Here is a 21,656-nt window from a genome sequence, read left to right as displayed (position 1 = left end):
CTCCTGAGAAGTGTATAATTAGGCAGCGGTGTGTCATGCCGTGGGCCTGCCGAATACCGAGCTGTTACATAAGGGCAGCGGCAGCGGTGATCTGAGCCTCGCGCAGCGCAACTGTAAACAGTGTGTCTGAGGACACCAGTGAAATGTTTTGCCGTTGTCAATATTAATAGCGCTGCATGTCTTTGAACGCGTCCCCCCCTTTAGCAGGAGAAGAGAAAACAAACCCACTCGTGATTCAGCAGTGCTCTGTTTACAGCAGTGTTTCTCAGCTGCGTTTTTGTTCATAAAAAGAGAAAGAATTGTTCCAAAGGGCAGAAAAGCCCTCGGAGAACATGAGCTCACATTGCCTGATCAGTCACAGGGCGAGATCAATGGCGGTCATCACAGTGGAATGGCTGCAGCCGTGGCAAAAGGCTCACCAGCCGCGGCCCAGGCAGCCTGGAAGTCCTGCCACTGATGGATTTAAGGGTTCTCACGGACCTAGTTGTCGGTCATCAGGCTTAGTCAGAGTGACATGCTTGGGGGAGTGTGTGTGTGTGTGTGTGTTTGTGTGTGTGTGTGTGTGTGTGTGTTGGGTGGGGGTAGTCTGGGCCTGGGGTATGGTGGCTGATGAGTAAAGATGTGAAGTCATTAGGCTATGAACGGTCACGGAGTGGATGTTTCGAGGTCAGGCTGTATGTAGCGGCAGCTGCAGCCGCGCTAAACCACATCCTCATTCAGAGTTGAGTGGTAGCGGGGGCTGCTGTGAACCGCTGCATGTAGGGTGGGTCGAAACCTGAAGGCTAGTACATTAACAAGCAGTCAAACTCTAACACTTGGAAAGTCACACTCCTTATAAAGCAGGTAAAGAGTGTAGAGCTTTATGATCCTACTTCATTTCACATTATGTTGACATAAAACATTTAACAAAAGTCATTTAAGGTGGGGGTTTTCCTTTGACATTTAGTACTCTCGCTCACTAGGCTCCCCCCCCCCAAAAAAAAACAACACTCACTCAGATTATTTTTAGCTCTTGAACAATTGCCTCCATAGATTTGAACTGGATGGGGTGGCTATGAATGGTGCACAGAGACGTAACAGTGTGCAGTCAGCCCTGTGTAAAACAACACCCAGACCAGACCCATTAGCACACGACCGTGTGGGGGGTCCGCGCCTGGCATGGCATGTGGGGGTGAGGGGGAGGACACGGGACATAGCTCTGTGTGTGTGTGTGTGTGTGTGTGTGTGTGTTTGTTTTTGTTTGGGGGCAAGGGGGAGGGGTTGGGCTTTAATCACATGGTAAGGAAGCAAGTTAATGGCAAGTTTATAAAGTGCAGTAGCTGAATGAATACACAGAGCATCTAATAGACCATCACCTTTTTTAAGTCAGGCTAAAGTTGATATGAGGGGCCTTTTCGTCTTCACAAAGAGGTGTTTCCTCGCTGGCAGGGTATTTATTAGGAGGCCAGCGCTGGCCCCAGCTCTCCGTTGTGTGTTCCTGTGAACAGGCATCAGCAAAACCACAACACATTGTGCACAACACAATCCTGTGCAGCTGCAGCCTTCAGCAGGGCACTTTTGAACACATTTCTGACAGAAGGATGAGGTTGTCACATGGACTGTAGAAATAATACACTGTCCATTCATACAGCTCATACCCACGTATGATTCTACCCTAGATTTCCAAATGAAATGAGCCCAAATACTTTTAGCAAGGCCATTTTATACCATTCTAGAAACGCCAGTATGACCTTAAATAGTGTCTGGCTTTTGGAAAAAGGTTCTTTCCCCCTGGCTGCTCTCCTGTGTGATGTTGCTGTGTGGGGATGGACCATTAATCAATACTCGCCCGTTACATAACGTCACGTTTCAGTTAGACTGTGCTCTCTCTGTGCTCGCAGTGTTGGCCTCAAACTCCAACGTGACTTTGCACACGTCAATTGACATTTTATCAGCGTTTTTTTTTTTTTTTTTTAAGTTAAAGCACTGTTGTTGGTTAGTCTTCAGATGGCTGCACACTGCAGCAGCTCTGCAGAATGGGTGTACGGCGTCTCATTATTTACTTTGGGAGAGGGAAGGAAAAGCCATTGTGTGACTTGGGTAAAAAATGGCAGAAATCAGCCCAAAGTATGCAGGATGTGCTGCTCTATACGAAGGGCCAGACTGACTGTAAAGGGTTGGTCACAGACTGATCGTAAAGGGGTGTGGCACTTCAGCCTTTGGAGTCGTGTGCGTGTGCGTGTGCGTGTGCGTGTGCGTGTGCGTGTGCGTGTGCGTGTGCGTGTGCGTGTGCGTGTGTGTGTGTGTGTGTGTGTGTGTGTGTGTGCACGTGTGTGTGCACGTGTGTGTGTGCGTGTGTGAGTGTGTGTGAGACCGGCTGCACTCTCCCCAGGTGGCTAGGGGTGGACGCCATCTGCCCCTGCCTGTCCTGCTGGGCTGCCTGCCTTTGCTGCGCTGGGCCGTGATGACCGCGTGGACCTCTCTGGAGGCTGAGTCTGCTAGAGAGGGATCTTGTTGTTGTTGTTGTCGTCGTTGTAGGAGGAGGAGGAGCGGAGAAGCTCAACACTTCCCTTTTTCCCGTGGCTCCGGACTTCCCTTTAAACGGGGTTCCTGTCCTCTCCATCCAGTGGTCTTGGGGGCCATTTCTGATTGGCCGCAGCCAGGGAGCGCTAACAGCAGTTCGCATCCCTCTTGTTTTCCCACGGGCCTGTTATGAACGCTTGACTGACTCTTCTATGGTACGCTCGGTATCTTACACTTGCTCCCAAACCTGTTGATCAAATACGCGCTGGAGTAGCATTTCTCTTGCCTTTGGGCCCTGACGCTCAGTATCGCAAGCCTTTCAGCTTGAGGAAGTGCCTTGGAATAGATACCGCTTAATATTTCAGTCTGTCATAACAGCACTTCCTGCCGAGTCGCTCATGCAGAGAGCTCGGAGCGTGTCTTTCTCAGATCCCCTGCAGCAGGCCCTGCAGAGCGGAGAGAGCGACGCCACGCCACCTGAGGCTTTGCACCGAGCCGCGCTAACCTGTTTCAGAACGTTCGAGCGTGCAGGGCTCCGTGACTCACTCCCACACAGCGCCAGCGATAGTGGGTATCTCCTCTGGCTCAGCACTTTGGAGTAGAGTACAGTACACCAGCTCCCAAGAAAGCGATCTTTGACCCCCCCCACCCCTGCCATGCAACAGGTTTAGATATACAACAGAGGTGTGTGCACGTGGCGTGCCGTATCAACACGGCAGGGCCGCGCGGTGCTGTTGCCCAACGGAAAGAGCCATTTGGCGCCGCTATCCTTGAACACTGAGCTGTGGTGTGCGGCGAGGGCTCAGGTATGAGCTGTTGGCGCAACGATAAGGAACTTCCTGCCTCCGGGGCTGTTGCGAAAGTGCAGTTTTTATTTGTCATCACTTGGCTGACTTAACAAGATCTAGAGCTGCCGATAAAAGAAAGATGTACAGTACTGTAAGATATCTAAGATGTCTTATGAAAGATATACGATGGGTATTATAGCATGCACACAGATATATTTCATCTCGGTTAAACATGCACTTACTTGCATTTTATAATCCAGGCTCTCCACTGCAGTAACTTCTGTTAGATAAGGCTGAAAGTTATCTGCATTGATTTGTAAAGGTTTGATATTAGACTTTTAGGAGACCCAGTATTCATGCAGATTGTATTGTGTGTGCGTGCGTGTGTGTGCGTGTGTGTGTGTGTGTGTGTGTGTGTGTGCGCGTGATGTGTATTCCAGGTACGTCACCGCGCCTCAGACCAGGTGATGGCTCTGAAGATGAACAAGCTGAGCAGCAACAGGGCCAACATGCTGCGGGAGGTGCAGCTGATGAACCGACTCTCCCACCCCAACATCCTCAGGTGTGCGCACACACACACACACACACACACTCTCACACACGCACACACACACACACTCCCACACACACGCACACACACACAGCACATACTAAGGACTTCCTCACGCGCTAGCTGCATACCACAAGGTCATGCGGAGAGCCACAGGGCAGAGTGTGAATGTGCTCCAGGGTTTAGGAACCAAAACAAGCCCATGTGCTAGGGAGGGAGGGAGGGAGGGAGGGAGGGAGCGGGTGCTGTGTAATTGCCTTGTGTAAGTCCAACATGAAATTGCACAAGTGGATGCAATGTGTTTTTCAACGACCACAGTCATGCAGACATGAAGACATTCCTTTAATGGTACAGTTTGTTGTTGTAGTGGCGGCGATCCATTGTTAGATTGACTTACTGTATATGAGAGTTTATTGTCAGACAGTCGCTACCTGGCCTCGTATAGGCCCATATTGCATCACAATGAATTTGAAGCTCATACTAAAAGTTTGCTTGTAAAAGCAGAAACATGTAGGTGGCAAACATACCTCTGCTGCATTGATATTCCCGAGCTGTCAAAGAGGCTGCGGAACAATCACCGCACGTTATCGCTAATTACGCTGCTCTGAGAGGATGTAGCCTAATGCTTTGTGCATCGCTGCTGTTAAAATGCCTGCTAACGCTGGGAATCGAAATACTTCAACACCGGCATATGTAACATGTTAAATCAGTGATCGCATTTTAAGGGGAAAGACATCAAATGTATTGAAGCATTTGAGAACACATTGGATAAACTTGAAAGCTGACTTGATAGATTAGACTACTTGCAATTGCAGTTGTCCATGACCTGGCAGTTCCTAGGCAAGCTGTTTTGAAATTGAAAGATATGGCAAGCCATCTACACTGGATAAACTTGAAAGCAGATGAAAGATTGATTAGGCTACTTGCCATTGTGTGTACATCCATGGTAAGCTGCTTTAACATTTAAAGTTATGGCAAGCCATCTGCTGCAATTAGAATTATGCCTAGAAGCAATGAAACTACAGCTATTGGTAAAAGACTAAATACTGTATATAGTCCAATTTCATGTTCAAATTTGTCTGATCAATCAAAGAAAGCAATTTGTGCTTTCAACCCTGAGTTTGAGCACTTTATTGTAAAAGCAAAGTACTGGTTCAGGCACCGTTATGGCACCAGCACTATTTTAAAAGTATTGATTTAGCACGGGTATGATACCCAACCCTAGTTAGAAATGGACCGGGATGTTATTATGGACACAAATTTGTATTAATGTAATGCGAATGCAATGTTTATCGGTATCGGTTTTGGACAAAAGTGTCTGATAAAGAAGCCCAAGCATTGTCTCAAAGTTGAGCTAGTGATTTCTGTGATCAACCAATAACACCGAACACACAGAGAGAGAGAGAGAGAAACACTGATTGGTTTTTGTTTAGACAGGTCCCCCTTCGTTGATTGATGTCATGTTAGTGAAGGGGCCTCAGTGCGGCTGCAGCTGAGTGCTTCACTGGTTCCTGCTCCTCTTTATTTCCAGTGAGCGGCTCAATATCAATGCAATTTGCAGCCCTTTCATCTCGCTCAGGAAAAAGAAAAAAAAAAAGACTCGGGACTGCGGCTTTCAATACAAATCCCCGTCACTTCTTGCTTTTGTGGAAGAGTAGGTCGAGCAAGCGTCCCCCTCTCGCCCTCCTCCCTGGCATGGAAGCAGGGCGGCGAGCCATTAACAATGGATGGGCTGAACCGCCACCCTGAGCTTGGGTTTCATTGATGTCCGTGCCTCTCAAAGAACTGACTTGTCCTTTTATTTTAAGCTCCACAAAGGTCATCGCTATCTGCCGCCACTGAACGGCTATAAATAGAGTTTTTTAAAAAGATGCTGCGAGTGTGCCAGGGCCACAAAGGTATCTGTGATCACACTTATATAGGAATAGGATTTATTTACTTGTCAGAGTATAGCAAATGTCCAGTGTTATGGAAAAGTGACTTTTGTCATTTTGTCAAACTCTGCAGTAGTACTGCAATTTCTTAGTGTTTGTTTATGTTTGTTTTTGAAGGACGTTTTGTAAGATATTATGCTGTATATGTGTGCTATTCTGAGAGAAGCCAGTGCTGCTGAAGGGACCCCCCCCCCCTGCAGAGTTATGGAGCTGGATCTGTTCATTGGTTAAACATGTTAAACAGTCTGTTGTGTAGTCTGTTGCTTGTTCCGGCCAGCGCAGACTTCTCCTTTGTCAACATGCTGGATCGTCCCACATTATGGGCCGAGTGACTCGAATTGTTTCAGCCGTTCCATATTTGTGATGCGCCACTGTTGGTTTGCACAAGGGAGCAGTGGCCAAGCGCAGGGGGGACAGAGACAGAGGCCGTGTGTGTGCGCGCGCCACAATCGCCGCATTGTTGCGTCCCGCTTGGCCAGGGCGTTTGGGGCCCTAGTGCTGACAGCAGAGTTCTGAGGGGGTCTTTGTTGATGAAATCCCAGCAAGGACCAGCCATAAACTCGGGCTCGGGAGTTTATTGGGCCATAACCTAAAAGCTGCTCACAAATGTTTGCTGTGTGTGTGTCTCGGCGGCTCACGTGTGTGACGGCCGTGCCCGTGTGTGTGTGTGTGTGTGTGTGTGTGTGTGTGTGTGTGTGTGTGTGTGTGTGTGTGTGACGGCCCTGCCCGTGTGTGTGTGTGTGTGTGTGTGTGTGTGTGTGTGTGTGACAGCCCTGCCCGTGTGTGTGTGTGTGTGTGTGTGTGTGTGTGTGTGTGTGTGTGTGTGTGTGTGTGTGTGTGTGTGTGTGTGTGTGTGTGTGTGTGTGTGTGTGTGTGTGTGTGTGTGTGTGTGTGTGTGTGTGACGGCCCTGCCGGTGAGGGTCGTTCAACACTGATGGTGCCTGCTGGTGCCGTAAGAGCCCACACAGGCTACCCCAGTCTCTCCTGGGTCGCTAACGATCTGCAATGAGGGGCTGTAAAAACACACACACATTCCACACACTCACACACACACTTATGCACACACACACTCACACTCACAAACATACACACTGACACATACACTCACACTCACACTCCCTCACTCTCTCTCAAACACACACACACATACACACACACACACACACACACACACACTCACTCTCTCTCTCTCTCTCTCTCTCTCCCTCTCTCTCTCACTCACACAGTCCCAGTGAGCTGAGAGATGGAATGCCGATAAAGAGAGAGTAATTTGTTATGTTTTCCATTTGGGGGGAAAAACACTCATGTTAGGTCTTGCTCCTCGTAGGTACTGGGAGGAGCTAGTGGCCTTAACTCTTACTAGACCGCTCACAGTTATACTAAAATTAACTTAAAATATAAAATATAAAATATAAAACAGTTGAATAATTTCAACTTGTTTTGACCATTTAATTAGAACACAGCCCCAAACAAAACAGTACATTTTGCTCAGTCCTGCAGTGTTTCCTTAGGGATCTGTATTTTCAGGTTGCCGGTTACAGGTCTATGCATTTCCCAGCTTTTCCCTTCCAAGTAGCTGTAGTGCCGAGCTCAGTGTCATCAGTCTCAGTGGAGCATCTCCGCGCTGCAGCATCTGAATGTCATTTGCAGGATCCGCTGGTTATTGGTCTGGACTACTGCCCAGTGGGGGGAAGCACTCTTAATACCTGCACTCTTGACTACAAGTGTTTTCCTTCTACGTTCATAAAAGCAGGAATGCACAGCCAATCTTACTGGCGCTGTTTTTTCTTTTTTTTTTTTTTTACCCAACATATAATAACTTTGTTTTTGCTCTAGCTGCATTTGTCATGGTTTGTTGTCAGACTCTGTTGCCTTCATACGTTCTGCTCAACCAGACAAGTAAATTAGTGGGTGAAAGTGACTGACTTGTACTTTTGTGTCTCTCCCTCTTCTCTCCTCCCTCTCTCCCTGGCAGATTCATGGGTGTTTGTGTCCAGGAAGGTCAGCTCCATGCCCTGACAGAGGTAAGAGGCACACCTGTTTCAGGTGGGGGTTAGAATCCTCAGGTGAAGCAGTTACCTGATGGTGTTTGTCACATCTGGGAATGGCAGGACCAACTGGGGCTGCCTGACGCATGCTGAAGGCGTTTTTCAAACATACGACAACTTGATTGCTTTAGTCCACAGCAGGGAACACGTTGTTACAATGTTGCAACATGATGAAGGTTTGGTTCAGTTTTACATTATATCTAAACCGACCCAACTTCACCATCGGTCATTTGGTGTTTGTCTTCAAAATATAACGTGGCATTTACCATTTAGCAATGAAGGCAGAGCCACTTGAGTTAATCTGTAACCTGGCAATTTTTTAGTAGCCGACAATATTTGCATTTATCATTTCAACCGATGACATTTGTGCGGCTGGAAAATAGTGAATTGGTGCATTGGAATTGAGACAGACGACTGGCCAATCTGATATAGCTATCCAACTCATGATGTGGATCAACTACTCTTCTCTGTGGAGGTCTCAAACGGATTAATTTGGTGCTGACCCGAGTTGCCGTTGTTGATGCATTCTGACCGATGCAAGCAAACAGACATAAGGAGTAAAACACACTAAGGTTGATTAAAGTGCACTAAACGCTGTTGGAGTGAGAAGACCTGAAAGCCCTGTTTTTATCACCAACAATGTGTTTAGTCTCTCTACTCAAAGTTAAGTGTGATTTTACGGTGGTGTTAAGTCAGTCATTTCCTGCTCCAGCTAGGCAGAGTTAATGGGCAGCAGTCTCTGTCAGGCTGGCAGGTTAATGAAGCAGTGAAATGTGTGGAGGAGTTCCTCTATTTCTCTCTCCCTCTCTCTCTTGTTCTCTATCTCTCTCTCTCTCTCATTCTCTATCTCTCTTTCTCTCTCTCTCTCTCTTGTTCTCTATCTCTCTCATTCTCTATCTCTCTTTCTCTCTCTCTCTCTCTTGTTCTCTATCTCTCTCTCATTCTCTATCTCTTTCTCCCTCTCTCTCGTTCTCTATTTCTCTCTCTTTCTCTATCTCTCTCTCTCATTTTTTTTATCTCTCTCTTTCTCCCCCTCTCTCGTTCTCTATATCTCTCTCATATTCTCTCTCTCACACACACTCTCTCTCTCTCATCTTTTTCTTCCCCTCCCTTTGGGTGTCCTCTCACCCTCTTGTTGTCCTTCTGGGTCCTCCGGCGACGTGTTTAACAAAGGAATGTAGCCTTTCCAAGGGACAAGTCTGTACAGGCCCTCTGGGAGAGCACAACACTGTCTGCGCTGTTTGCAGCCGCCGTGCTGTTCCACCAAAGGGGCCCCTTTGGCCCAGAGTGAGAGTAAAGAGCACTGCGCTGAGCTGCGCTACGCACGCCATGTGTTCCTGACTGCAGCCTGTAATCAGCGTCCACTTACGGGCACTTTTAAGTATGGTGCCCGCGAGCTAGCGCACCCTCTCACCTCTCACGGCAGTCTGGACTAGTAGCTAGGGCACCCTCTCACCTCTCACAGCAGTCTGGACTAGTAGCTAGCACACCCTCTCACCTCACGACAGTCTGGACTAGTAGCTAGCACACCCTCTCACGTCACGACAGTCTGGACTAGTAGCTAGCACACCCTCTCACCTCACGACAGTCTGGACTACTAGCTAGCACACCCTCTCACCTCACGACAGTCTGGACTAGTAGCTAGCACACCCTCTCACTTCTCACAGCAGTCTGGACTAGTAGCTAGCACACCCTCTCACCTCACGACAGTCTGGACTAGTAGCTAGCACACCCTCTCACTTCTCACAGCAGTCTGGACTAGTAGCTAGCACACCCTCTCACTTCTCACAGCAGTCTGGACTAGTAGCTAGCACACCCTCTCACTTCTCACAGCAGTCTGGACTAGTAGCTAGCACACCCTCTCACCTCACGACAGTCTGGACTAGTAGCTAGCACACCCTCTCACTTCTCACAGCAGTCTGGACTAGTAGCTAGCACACCCTCTCACCTCACGACAGTCTGGACTAGTAGCTAGCACACCCTCTCACTTCTCACAGCAGTCTGGACTAGTAGCTAGCACACCCTCTCACCTCACGACAGTCTGGACTAGTAGCTAGCACACCCTCTCACTTCTCACAGCAGTCTGGACTAGTAGGTAGCGTATCCGCTCACTTCTCAGGGCTCAGCACTCCTGAGGCTATAGTGGCTTTGACACTTAACCCCCTACTATCCTATTTCCTCATAACCATTGTTGTGTTCATAAAAAAGTTTGAATGCCTTGTGCATTACAACTAGATGTAAAATGTGACTGCTTCCTGTTTTCCATATTGCAGGCACTGATCTGATTCTAGCTTGTGTTCCCCTAAAATGAGATGGAAGCTGAGAACATTCTCTGTATGATGTATTGTTAAAATGGCCGTGGGGGACCCAGCAGAAGAGCTCTAGAGTTGACCGAGGTGGACCATGTGGACATGGGGCCCGAGATCGCCGGCGATATAGGCAGCGGGAAGCTATACGTCTAGGCGGGGACTCTCCAGTGAAGTGAAATTGACTGAAGTAATCTCGTGCAACCAGTGTTCAATTCTGATCTATCTATGTTAGAAACTCTGCCCACTTTGTGCATCTGGCTTCGCCCTGGTCACAGTGTGCATGCACTGTCGACAAAATATGCCGTCAAACCCGCACCCACGATGTGTGAAATCAGTGGCACTCATCCATCCTCCAGCAGCACGCCGCCATTGGGCAGTGGCCGGTCAGCAGGGAGGACATGTGGTCAGTTATGGGAATGATCTACTGTGAAGTAATGGTCTGCTCCTCTTAAGAAAGTAGCTGTGGCGTGTCCATGCACAACGCAGATGTTGTCAGTTACGGGACATTTTAATTGAGCGTGTGGGGAATGATCCAGTGTTTAAGTGACTGTCTGCTCTGCATGCAAGAGTTGTTGTGCTGTGTCTGTGCAAACATGCTGTGTCCTGGAGTACAGTTAGCATTGGGCCATCACCCGACTGTGTCTATGTTGCAAGTACGCATGTTGACACACCAACTGTACAACAACGGCACAATTTTGTTTTCGTTTTGTGACTGTAACTGGCCACTATACTCTCATTGAGCTGCAGATAATCAGTGTTTTGTTTCTCTCTTTTTTCGGAGTTCTAGGTTTTAGGGAAAGTAGCATGGTGTTCATATTATACTTCCTCTTTGTTTGCAGTCAGGGAGCTCAGTTATCCAAATGGGAGTTCCTCAAACCTTTTCATTCATAGTCACTCCTCACTTCTGATTACAACAGTCACGATGGAAACCTCTAACCAACAACACCACCCATGTGTCCGGTCTTACCATCATATTTTTACTTCACAACCCTAACATGTTTCCTCAAACATCTGCCGTTACTTAGACTTCCTTCCCAGTCTGACTGTCCATTGACATGAAAGTATCAAACCCTGTACCATCTGTACCATCTAACATTTGGAACAGACATGAAAGGACCAAGCCATACCATCCAACATTGCGAACAGTGGGACAGTGTTTCACAGGACCCGAGGGAAGGATTCACTTAGGCAGGCATGAGGCAGTGAAAATGTATTCCTAACCTCACGTGTGTATGTGTGTGAGTGAGAGAGAGAGAGAGAGAGAGAGAGAGAGAGAGAGAGAGAGAGAGAGAGAGAGAGAGAGAGAGAGAGAGAGAGAGAGAGAGAGAGAGAGAGAGAGAGAGAGAGAGAGAGAGAGAGAGAGAGAGAGAAACAGTGAGAGAAGGAGAGAGAGAAATATAGAACCAGTGTGAGATTACACCATTATAAAAATAGATCATCTGGAAAGTGTGTGAGAGAAGTCCTAGCTGTATCTTCACAAATCAACAGCATTTGTCAAAAGACAACTCATCAGACTGTGATTCTGCACGCAATCTATGCAGTGGACTCACGGCTCACTGTCACCGTGAGCACGTAGGCCCCAAGGGAGGTATGACTCGTGGACTGACTGGAAGGCTGCGAGGCTGCATGACCTCACTGGGAGGTCAGGAGACCTATCTTAAGACCAGGTGCAGGACAAAGTGTACGCAGGTAAAACAAAAGAGAGAATGAGAATGCCCCCAAATGTCCCTTTTCGAACCGACAGGGTTTTCTTCAGGCAAAGAAGACGACACTGTCTTTTCAGAATGTCTTAGGTCAGGTGACTCTCTGATGTTTGACGACCCAACTGGACGTGTAGGTTCTGATCCAGCTGCACCAGGTAGCCTTCATGAAACGCCCGTTCTGACGCCCGTCCACCCTGCGGAGCCGTCCCGTCCTGAGCGATGAAGGTGGCGTGGCTGGCGGAGGATGACGGGCGGCGGGCTTTGAGGCTTGAGCGAGGCTGTCCTTGCCGTTGGCACATTGACCTTTGCTCCGCTTTCGCTGTGCTGATGCACATTAGCGGAATGAGGCATTAGGGCAATTCTAATGGCCAGTAATCCCTAACCCACGGGGGATTATGCTATTATTCCAAGCCGCACGTAACCCCAAGTGTTTTATACCGTCCTGAATCCGATCCAAACGGAGCGATGATTCATTTTCGCCCCGTCTTTCGCCGAGCCCATTGTCCTGCCCTCGTCGACTCACGCCTCCCCATAGTGCAGCCTGACGAGTCCTGCTGTCGTCGCCGTTTCATTTGACCCGCGGCCCGCCAGGGGGTTTCGCTGGCCGTCTGCATCAGGCATTCACGCTCTTTATCCGCATGCTGCCGTGGCGGCGCTCCTCGAGGCCACTGCCCGCGCCAGAGGGGGATTAGCTCTGGAAAGGTGCGCGTTGCGCTGGACGCCGCGCCGCACTGACCGAATGAACGGCCCGCTTTTATTTTTTTCCAGCGACGCGGTCAACCGGCCAGAGAGCGAGCCCATGAGGTCACTCGGCCTGGCGCGGCCCCCAGAGCCCTCTGACCTGGCCGGCCTGGTCCTCCGGTGCCCGTTACGGGCGTCCAACCTCTGCCTGATTTGGAGGAGAGGAGCGTAGTGTGGCACGGCATAGCTTGGCATGGCATGGTATGGTGAAGCAAGGCGGGCAGCAGACGGCAGATGCCGGCGGAGCTCCAGAGGAATTTGAGGGCTAAAGACGGAGTAATCCCTCATCAGCATCTCGGCCCCCGGCCCCCAGGACCAGCACCAACCCCCCACTGTCTGTCTGGAGCTGCCCCTGCAGGATGGAGAGCTGCCCGTGCGTGCGTGTGTGCGTGTGTGTAGTATGCGTGTGTGTGCTTGGGGCGGGGAGGGCATGAGGGGGAATTCCCTCCACCAACATCAAGGTCAAAAAGACCCCCATCACCCCAGACACTGCTGGTGGATTAGATTGTCTGCATGCACCAGTGCACCCAGCAAGCCCGCACAGTCCTCCTGCAAATCGGCCCAGAGCGCCGGATGCACGTGGCCAAGACAAAGGCCCGTGGAGACCTAGACCTTGATCAGTCCGCACACGCCATCATCACTGTCCAGCCTGAAGGGGCCGGCCTCTCTGGCCCGCGTGTTTGCAGCGCACTGAAGTAAACAAGGCAGAAAATAGACACAGCATGTGGATTCACAGGAGATGGTGGGGACAGTGTATTTGGAGAGAGTGATATCTAAGACCCTGCATCTGAAGTGAGCGGAATAGCACACACACACACACACACACACATAGACACATACACACACACACACACACACACACACACACACACACACACACCTGTCATTCCTCCCCGGAAGTCAGAAGTAAGCATTAGATCACACTTCCTCTGGCGGCGCCAAAACATGCCGCTTACCTGGTACCACGGGAGCCTTGACAACACATAAAGCCTCCAGGAAATGTTTCCCTCTCGTTAATAACAGGGTAGAAAGCGCATTTGATTCCTTGGGAGCCTGAATGGAACATTAAGACAAGCCTGCACTTAGGTTTGCGGGATTTTACGCTGTATTTTTCCATCATGCCTTGGTTGTGGTATTTTGAGTAGATTTGTTAACTATGCTGGTTAAAGGTCTCGGAACACCTATCCCAGATCTACCATGACTTCATGATGCAATACAGCCTACACACGCACCGGAGAGCTGGTCTACATGGCTTTATTGTGTGCGAGTGTGAGTGTGTGTGCGTGCGTGTGTGTGCCAGTGTGTCTGGGTCTGTGTGTGCACTCGTTAAGCCTCGCACAGTAATCCCATTCACACGGCTTTGGCAGTAAAAGATAGCAAGGAACTGTCAGACAGCCACAGATCACAGGAGCTCTTCCACTGGCACACTTAACCAGCTCAGGTCACCGACCGGCCAAACGACCGCCCGCCCGCCCGCCCCGACCGCTGAGCGCCCTTCTCCAGTCCAGGCAAGCACAATTTCACCGCTGTTTTTAGTTGGAAGGGGGTGGAGGAGGGGGTTGGTGGTGGTGGCGGCGGCGACGGCTTCCTCGAGCTTGCCCTGGACTGCCTCTCCCCTGCAGCCGCGCTGCTCTCTCGCCCTATCAAAACAGCGTTTTTCTCCACGTTTACTGAAGTAGGCCACTGTGGAGAGACCCCGGAGGCTCTAATTAGATAAGTGTCATGTCAAATAATTCCTCCACAAAGCCGGTATTGTATCGCAGGGTGCCCGACGTTTCCTCCCGGTGATAGCCGCGGCGCGACTCGATGTCTGCTGAATTAGATTACGCGCAGCGCACTACTTTAATGTCACACAACACGGCAGTTTAAAAGATTACTATGTCATTGTTAGGAGGGACCTGCTGTGCGCTTAACAAATGGCTGGGGCTTTAAGCGCCCGCTGTGGGTGCCCACAGAGACCACAGACACAAACTCACACATGGGCCATTAGCCAGGTTCCCATCCCATCCCACTGTTAAAGGCAGTTGTTCACCATCCAAATGGGAAATCTAGTCATCTAGTAAATGGCAAATGGAAGGGGAAACTCTGCATTTGTTTTTGTATGTTTTATAAGACATTGCTTCACCAGAGGGGGTGAATTTACTCCTAGTGTGCGTAAGGTATTACATTTTGCAACTAAGGATGATGGGAAAACTACATTTATTGGGTTTATTTGCATAAATGCACATTGCTACAGTTTTTATTGCATGTTTCCGTTGAAGATGACTGCCCTGACAGCCTCACAAGTCTTCCCTTTATTAGGTCCAAATTCATTTCCATAACACAGCAGATCGACACACACACACACGTTTTACGCGTACACTTACACTTTTTTCACTGATGTACTTAAAATTTGTGAATTGGATGGACACCCAGCCAGTCACATTAAATCCTGTGATCTTCAGCACTGGATGTAAGTTGTAACCATTTGCCACAGTGTGTTTAGATTTTACTCTAAACAGTGTTCTCTGAAAACTACCCCCCCCCCCCAGGTCAACAGGAAGTACACTCATGAAATATTGGCCCATCTTATGTTTACTGCTGCTACTGATAAGGACTCAAATAGTGACTTTCAGACCGCAGTGAATCGGCAGGTTAATTTGTGACCTTTTGGTTATGATAATGCTTACATACCACCTTACTACCCCAACCCATAACGTTGTATTTAGACCTTAGGAACACCTCTGAGTCATGCTGTCAATCAACAACTGATGTTTCCTACAGTTCAGTTTGTTCTAAATAGGTCACACAGGCCCGGTTAGCTGTTAATAAGTATAAGCGCTTATGAGAGGTATGCATAGAATGCAAGTCCTGTTGGGTGGCAACGTTTACTAAATGTTTCATTTCTAAGCGAAGTCCACCTGCTGCAGTCTAAATGTGCTCGCTTGCTGTGTTTCTCAGTACATAAACGGCGGCAACCTGGAGCAACTGCTGGACAGCAACAAGTACCTGAGCTGGACGACTCGGGTGAAGCTGGCCTGTGAGATCGCCATGGGCCTGGGCTACCTGCACTCCAAAGGCATCTTCCACAGGGACCTGACCTCCAAGGTGAGAGGAGCACAGCCTGAAAGGAAGCCTTTAAGCACAGCCTTTCAAGGAACACGCCAACATGTTGGGAGATAAACTCATTTGCCGTCTACCCCTGAGTTGGATGAGAGGGTACATACCCCTCCTCTCTGCTCTGTGTGTGCAATAACTGAGTCTGACACTGTTAGCCTAACTTAGCATAATTCACTGGAAGTGGGTAAGGCCAGTTAGCCAATCGCTCCCTCAATGTTCCTTTATGGTCATGGTTATGGTATGCAGTAGACGCTTCTGTCCAAAGCGACATACAGATAACAACAATACAATAGCTCAATTTAACAGTAAACAATTTAAAAGTTGGTTATGGTACATTAAGGAGAGAGAGAGACCTGGTCCTCTCTGGTCTTGTCTGTTTTGCTGTCGACCTCTTGTGTTATGTTTCGGTCGCAGCATATGACCGGGGGGTGGGGGGGTTGGGGGGCTGGGGGGCTTTATGTTTTCTGCACAGCTGGAGTCTTCTCTTGTAAAAAACATTGTTTACATTCTTCTGTGGCTTTCATAAATCCCCCACAGCCTGTATTTAAAAGGACAGTTTTGAACATTTGTCTGGAGATGCATCAAACAGGCTTTGAGGTCTTTGTGTGTGTTTGTTCACCAACAGAACTGCCTGATAAAGTCCGATGAGAATGGCTACTCTGCAGTAGTTGGAGACTTCGGCCTTGCTGAGAAGATCCCCAGTGATGAGTGAGTGACCTCTGCAACACACCCCTCTCCTGTACCCCTCTACCTCAACACACCCCTCTCCTGGACCCCTCTACCTCAACACACCCCTCTCCTGTACCCCTCTACCTCAACACACCACTCTCCTGTACCCCTCTTCCTCAACACACCCCTCTCCTGTACCCCTCTTCCTCAACACACCCCTCTCCTGTACCCCTCTTCCTCAGTCCCTCTGGGCTGTGTGCACATTAACACACACATGGCCATTCACCCTCAGCTGAAGTACAGGCATGCAAACTCCTCACCTTTCGGCGAAATTCGCCGTTTTGAATCAAAAATAGGTGACTTACATGATTCGTGCAGATCCGATGAGAAAATATTTAGGGGGGGGGGGGGTGTCAAGGTGAATTGAATACAACTGAGTTTAAAAATCATGCGCAGACGCTAACGCATCTTGAGGTGTTTCCAGAGCCGCATTTAAAACGTGTCTGATCAGCAAGGGATGCGTGAATGTAGCCCTTATGCGTTTAATAAACATTAGTGGAAGCTAATTGTTGACAAAGACGCAACGAACAGAACGCGCACGCCAATATAGCCTCCCTGTTGTGAGCGCAGATAGATGCGTCTCAGGTGGAAGTGATTCTGGACAGATGAAGGAGAGATGCCGAGGGATTTCACAGGTGGGCTAGTTGAAACTTTCAACTTCTATTAGAGAAAGACGCTGAGTGAAGCAACGGGCATAGGTTGTTTTCTTCTAATGTTATGAAAGTCAGCGAAATTAGACAAAAATGTAGACATAACGAGTTATTTTGATGAAGAATACGTGCAGTTTGAACCATCTAGATCGGCAAAAGGTGAAGCAAATAGGCAGACTTTATCAGTATATCAAAGGCTAATGTGACAGTTGAATTAAATGCTCATAAACTGGTCTGGTTTGTTTTGTCCGGAGACGTAGTTGATTGACATGCTAATGCTGTCTTTAAGAAACGTGGGCCCTGTTACTCGAAGCACACTGCGCATAGACATTACGCAAAGCCTACGCAAAAGATCTGCAACTCAAATGATTCGCTATAGTAACGTAGCCAAAAAAAGTTGCGACTGCTTCAGACCACACGTAACGCACGTAACCGTTTGAGTGTGTGTGACTTGCGACAAGTTTCAGTTACACCCGGATCATTACGAGTTCGTAAGCCATGCGTAACGTAAATTTACATTTGATTGTCGAGTTACAGGACCCTGATCAGTAGCCTAGTCTGTGCCTACAGGTAGCCTACAGTTTAACATGTAATATGAAGACAGTTCACATAACTTTATTGGTTGGTTAAACACACTAGCATAATATAAACCACAAGTAGCCTAGGCTGCATATTAAAACATTTAAAAACAATTTGAAAAAATAAAGCCTATCTACCCTATTTTATATAATAATATTAGGCCTAGTTTGAAATAGTGTGTCTCAAGCAAGTTTATTGATTACCTGGTTTGGTCCAACAAATATTCAGACTTATAGTTTAAAGAGACACTTCACCGATTAGCAGCTTTGTATCTTTAGAAAACCAGTCATGTTTTTGAATGGTCGTGCATCATTCCCTCATTTTGCCTTGAGATGGGAGAAATACGGATTTCAGTGAAACCCATGAATAGGACTTCCTGCTTTCAATGATGTAAAATTATGATTTTTACATCATTGAAAGCAGGAAGTCCAACATTGAAATCAGTATTTCTCCCATCTCAAGGCAAAATGAGGGAATAATGCATGACCATTCAAAAACATGACTAGTTTTCTAAAGATACAAAGCTTAATGCTAATCGGTGAAGTGTCCCTGTGTCCATTAGGCCTATGAAATCATCAGAAAAGAAAGCGGGTCCCTCACACTTTGGAAGATTTTTTTTTTTTTCGCGGGGGGGGGGGGGGGGGGGGGTCTGGGGGTCGGAGAAGAGTCTCACCTTTTTCACCCCTGACCAGTTTGCATGCCTGGAAGTAGCAAAAGTAGCTTTGAAACCCCATCCCATTCAGCCTTCTCTTTTGGAACGAGCTGATGCTGTTATATCAACAGGATACTGCATCATTGTTTGAGGAACTTGAAACAGAGAGAAAAAAGGAGAAATCAAGACTTTTATTTTAGGGATATTTTTATGTGTTTTTTCCTCCCCCTTTCATCATATTCCAATGGCAACCAGCAGCACAGAGTATCCTGTGTGTCTGTGTGTGTGTGTGTGTGTGTGTGTGTGTGTGTGTGTGTGTGTGTGTGTGTGTGTGTGTGTGTGTGTGTGTGTGTGTGTGTGTGTGTGTGTGTGTGTGTGTGTGTGTGTGTGTGTGTGTGTGTGTGTGTGTGTGTGTGTGTGTGTGTGTGTGTGTGTGTGTGCGTGCGTGCGTGCGTGCGTGCGTGCGTGCGTGCGTGCGTGCGTGCGTGCGTGCGTGCGTGCGTGCGTGCGTGCGTGCGTGCGTGTGTGTGAGGCAGCGTGTGTGTGTGAGAGGCAGCATGGCACGGCCGTCCAGAGTTGAGGCCTTAGCTGCAAGTAGAGGGAGCTGAGCCAGGGTAGGGTCATCTGATTAGGCAGGAACATACCGTTCACAAGAGGGCTAATAATATCAGAAAGTGCTCAAGGAAGCGGCCCTCTCCATCTCTCTCTCTCTCTCTCTCTCTCTCTCTCTCTCTCTCTCTCTGGCCCCTCGCTCCCGGCCTCATTAATAGGCATAGGTGCGGTGAGTGATATCCCTGGGCCTCAGCCTCAGCCTCCGTTTGTTTTTGTTGTAGACTTGGTGGGAAGTGAGCGCGGTGTGCCCGGTGTGTCTCGTAGCTCCACATTTCTACTCTGGGCTTGGTTGGCAAACACACCCAATATATTGGAAATGTATCAATACTTTTGATGTGCACAAGTAGAGTATGTCAATTGATCTGTGTTTGTTACCTGATAGTCACCTCCTATTTTGTGTGTTTGTGTGTGTGTGTGTGTAGTGTTGAAGGTGAGAAGCTTGCTGTGGTGGGATCTCCATTTTGGATGGCACCAGAAGTGCTGCGAGATGACCCTTACAATGAGAAGGTGAGAGTCTGACGACCCATGCTGCAGGTGTATGTGTATAACTTTACCTGCTGCAGGTCCTGTGTGTGTGGCTTTACCTGCTGCAGGTCCTGTGTGTGTGTCTTTACCTGCTGCAGGTCCTGTGTGTGTGGCTTTACCTGCTGCAGGTCCTGTGTGTGTGGCTTTACCTGCTGCAGGTCCTGTGTGTGTGGCTTTACCTGCTGCAGGTCCTGTGTGTGTGGCTTTACCTGCTGCAGGTGCTGTGTGTGTGGCTTTACCTGCTGCAGGTCCTGTGTGTGTGGCTTTACCTGCTGCAGGTCCTGTGTGTGTGGCTTTACCTGCTGCAGGTGCTGTGTGTGTGGCTTTACCTGCTGCAGGTGCTGTGTGTGTGGCTGTATCTGCTGCAGGTCCTGTGTGTGTGGCTTTACCTGCTGCAGGTGCTGTGTGTGTGGCTTTACCTGCTGCAGGTCCTGTGTGTGTGTCTTTACCTGCTGCAGGTCCTGTGTGTGTGTCTTTACCTGCTGCAGGTCCTGTGTGTGTGGCTTTATCTGCGGCTATTCACCAGGGTGCACGCCATGTTCTGTCCCAGCACTGTAACTTTACTGAACTCTAACTCCTCCATGCCCATACACGTTTAATCGTATAAACACATTAACCAATTGCACCTTATTAAATGCACTGTGACCTTGTGCACAGCAACTTTATCAAGGACTATCTGGCTGTCTGGGCCTGTTTTGTCTGTTTCTATTCTGCCCTCTGTTGTATTTCAATGTATTTATCGTATTTTATCATATTGTTTTGTTTTGTTTTGTTTTGTGTTGTGCTGCCTTTACCGTACTGACATTGGCATTTCACTGTACTGGCTCTTCTCTGTATGACGACAATAAACTGAACTGAAGTGAATGTATTCTCCACCTGCAGGCAGACGTCTTCTCCTACGGTATAATCCTCTGTGAGATTATAGCACGCATACAGGCCGACCCAGACTTCCTGCCTCGCACAGAGGTGAGGCGCACACTAGCAGGCCTGAAGGTCTTGTGCATAGCAAGCCAGTGAATATTTTGTTTATATTAATATTTCTGAACTCTGCGTGTGTGTGTGTGTGTGTGTGTGTGTGTATGATGGTTGACTACACTCGTTGTGACCTCCTACTCTCTTATTCAAGTGCTCATCAGAGAACATAGACATAGACCCGTCTTAGCTGTAGGCACATTTTTAAAGCCTTCAGTGACACATTTTTAAAAAAAGAAATCTTACGGATTTGTTGACTTTAGGATACAGGAGCATATCTCATGGGTTGCACGATAACCGTCATGTTTTACAATTAGTAGACATGTTTTTATTTGTGCATATTGTTATGCTGTTGTTTGATATACTGAAATTCTAAAACTGCCATTGCCAACCACTTTCCCGGTGGATTCTAGGAAAAGCTTTAAAAACACACACACTCACACATTAGGCATAGCACATCTGAATTGTGTGGTTGTTGTTGGCTGGTGGCTCCTGTTTATTGGTTGGCTTCTCTGGCTGAGCGCTCACTCCTGTGACCCCATCCCTGCAGAACTTTGGCCTGGACTATCATGCCTTTCAGCACATGGTGGGAGACTGTCCCCCCGACTTCCTCCAGCTGGCCTTCGACTGCTGCAACGTGAGTACAAAGAACCCGTCTTTGCCTTGCACCGCACTGAGCGCCCAAGGCTCACCCCCCCCCTCAATCCGGTCTGTATTTTCTCATGTAGCCCTCCTCTGAGCGGGCACGGTTCTGCCATCCCTACAGAGGGATCCACTTACCTCCTTTTGTTTGAGTTGCGGTGTCTGTGGTCTTGGTCCCAGCCAGCCTCTTCAGTTCGTCAAGGAGTGCTTTTTTCATGCGTTTCCCTAGATGGACCCGAAGCTGCGGCCGTCCTTCCCGGACATCGTGAAGCGGGCCGAGGAGATGCTGGGCCACTTGCGGGTGGAGGAGGCCGAGCGAGAGCGCATCCACCCCTCTGTAGAGGCCGACAAGAAGACCATCCCCAAAGGTACGTCTCTCTCTCTCTCTCACTCTCCAAAATCAACACTGGGACAGAGAAAGTCAGCAAAAGGATATGCCCCTTGATTACTCCTTAAGGGATATGCCCCTTCTTTTATTCCTGTCAATGTTTTACTCCTTTTAGGATATGCCCATTTTTTACTCCTTTAAGGATGGGCCCTTTTTTTACTCCTTTTAGGATGTGCCCTTTTTTGTTACTCCTTCAAGTATGTGTCCTTTTTTTTAACTTGTCATCCATCTGC

The 21,656-nt window shown here is 48.5% G+C and overlaps 1 protein-coding gene across 2 annotated transcripts in view; it reads left to right on the top strand.

Moving 5' to 3' along the window:
• tesk2 (testis associated actin remodelling kinase 2) overlaps positions 1 to 21,656 on the top strand; it is a 31,734-nt gene that overhangs the window by 6,624 nt on the left and 3,454 nt on the right. For both annotated transcript variants that reach the window (XM_062519800.1, XM_062519793.1), the window contains exons 3-10: positions 3,731 to 3,852; positions 7,750 to 7,798; positions 15,516 to 15,662; positions 16,300 to 16,382; positions 19,319 to 19,403; positions 20,304 to 20,387; positions 20,944 to 21,030; positions 21,265 to 21,403. In XM_062519800.1, coding sequence (XP_062375784.1) covers positions 3,731 to 3,852; positions 7,750 to 7,798; positions 15,516 to 15,662; positions 16,300 to 16,382; positions 19,319 to 19,403; positions 20,304 to 20,387; positions 20,944 to 21,030; positions 21,265 to 21,403 — 796 coding nt within the window. The remainder of the gene's footprint in view (positions 1 to 3,730; positions 3,853 to 7,749; positions 7,799 to 15,515; positions 15,663 to 16,299; positions 16,383 to 19,318; positions 19,404 to 20,303; positions 20,388 to 20,943; positions 21,031 to 21,264; positions 21,404 to 21,656) is intronic.

The sequence above is a fragment of the Sardina pilchardus genome, chromosome 2 (genome assembly GCF_963854185.1).
Source record: "Sardina pilchardus chromosome 2, fSarPil1.1, whole genome shotgun sequence".
In the NCBI taxonomy this organism is placed as follows: domain Eukaryota; kingdom Metazoa; phylum Chordata; class Actinopteri; order Clupeiformes; family Clupeidae; genus Sardina; species Sardina pilchardus.
Note: the sequence above shows the minus strand (reverse complement) of the source record. Positions and strands in the feature narration are given on the sequence as shown.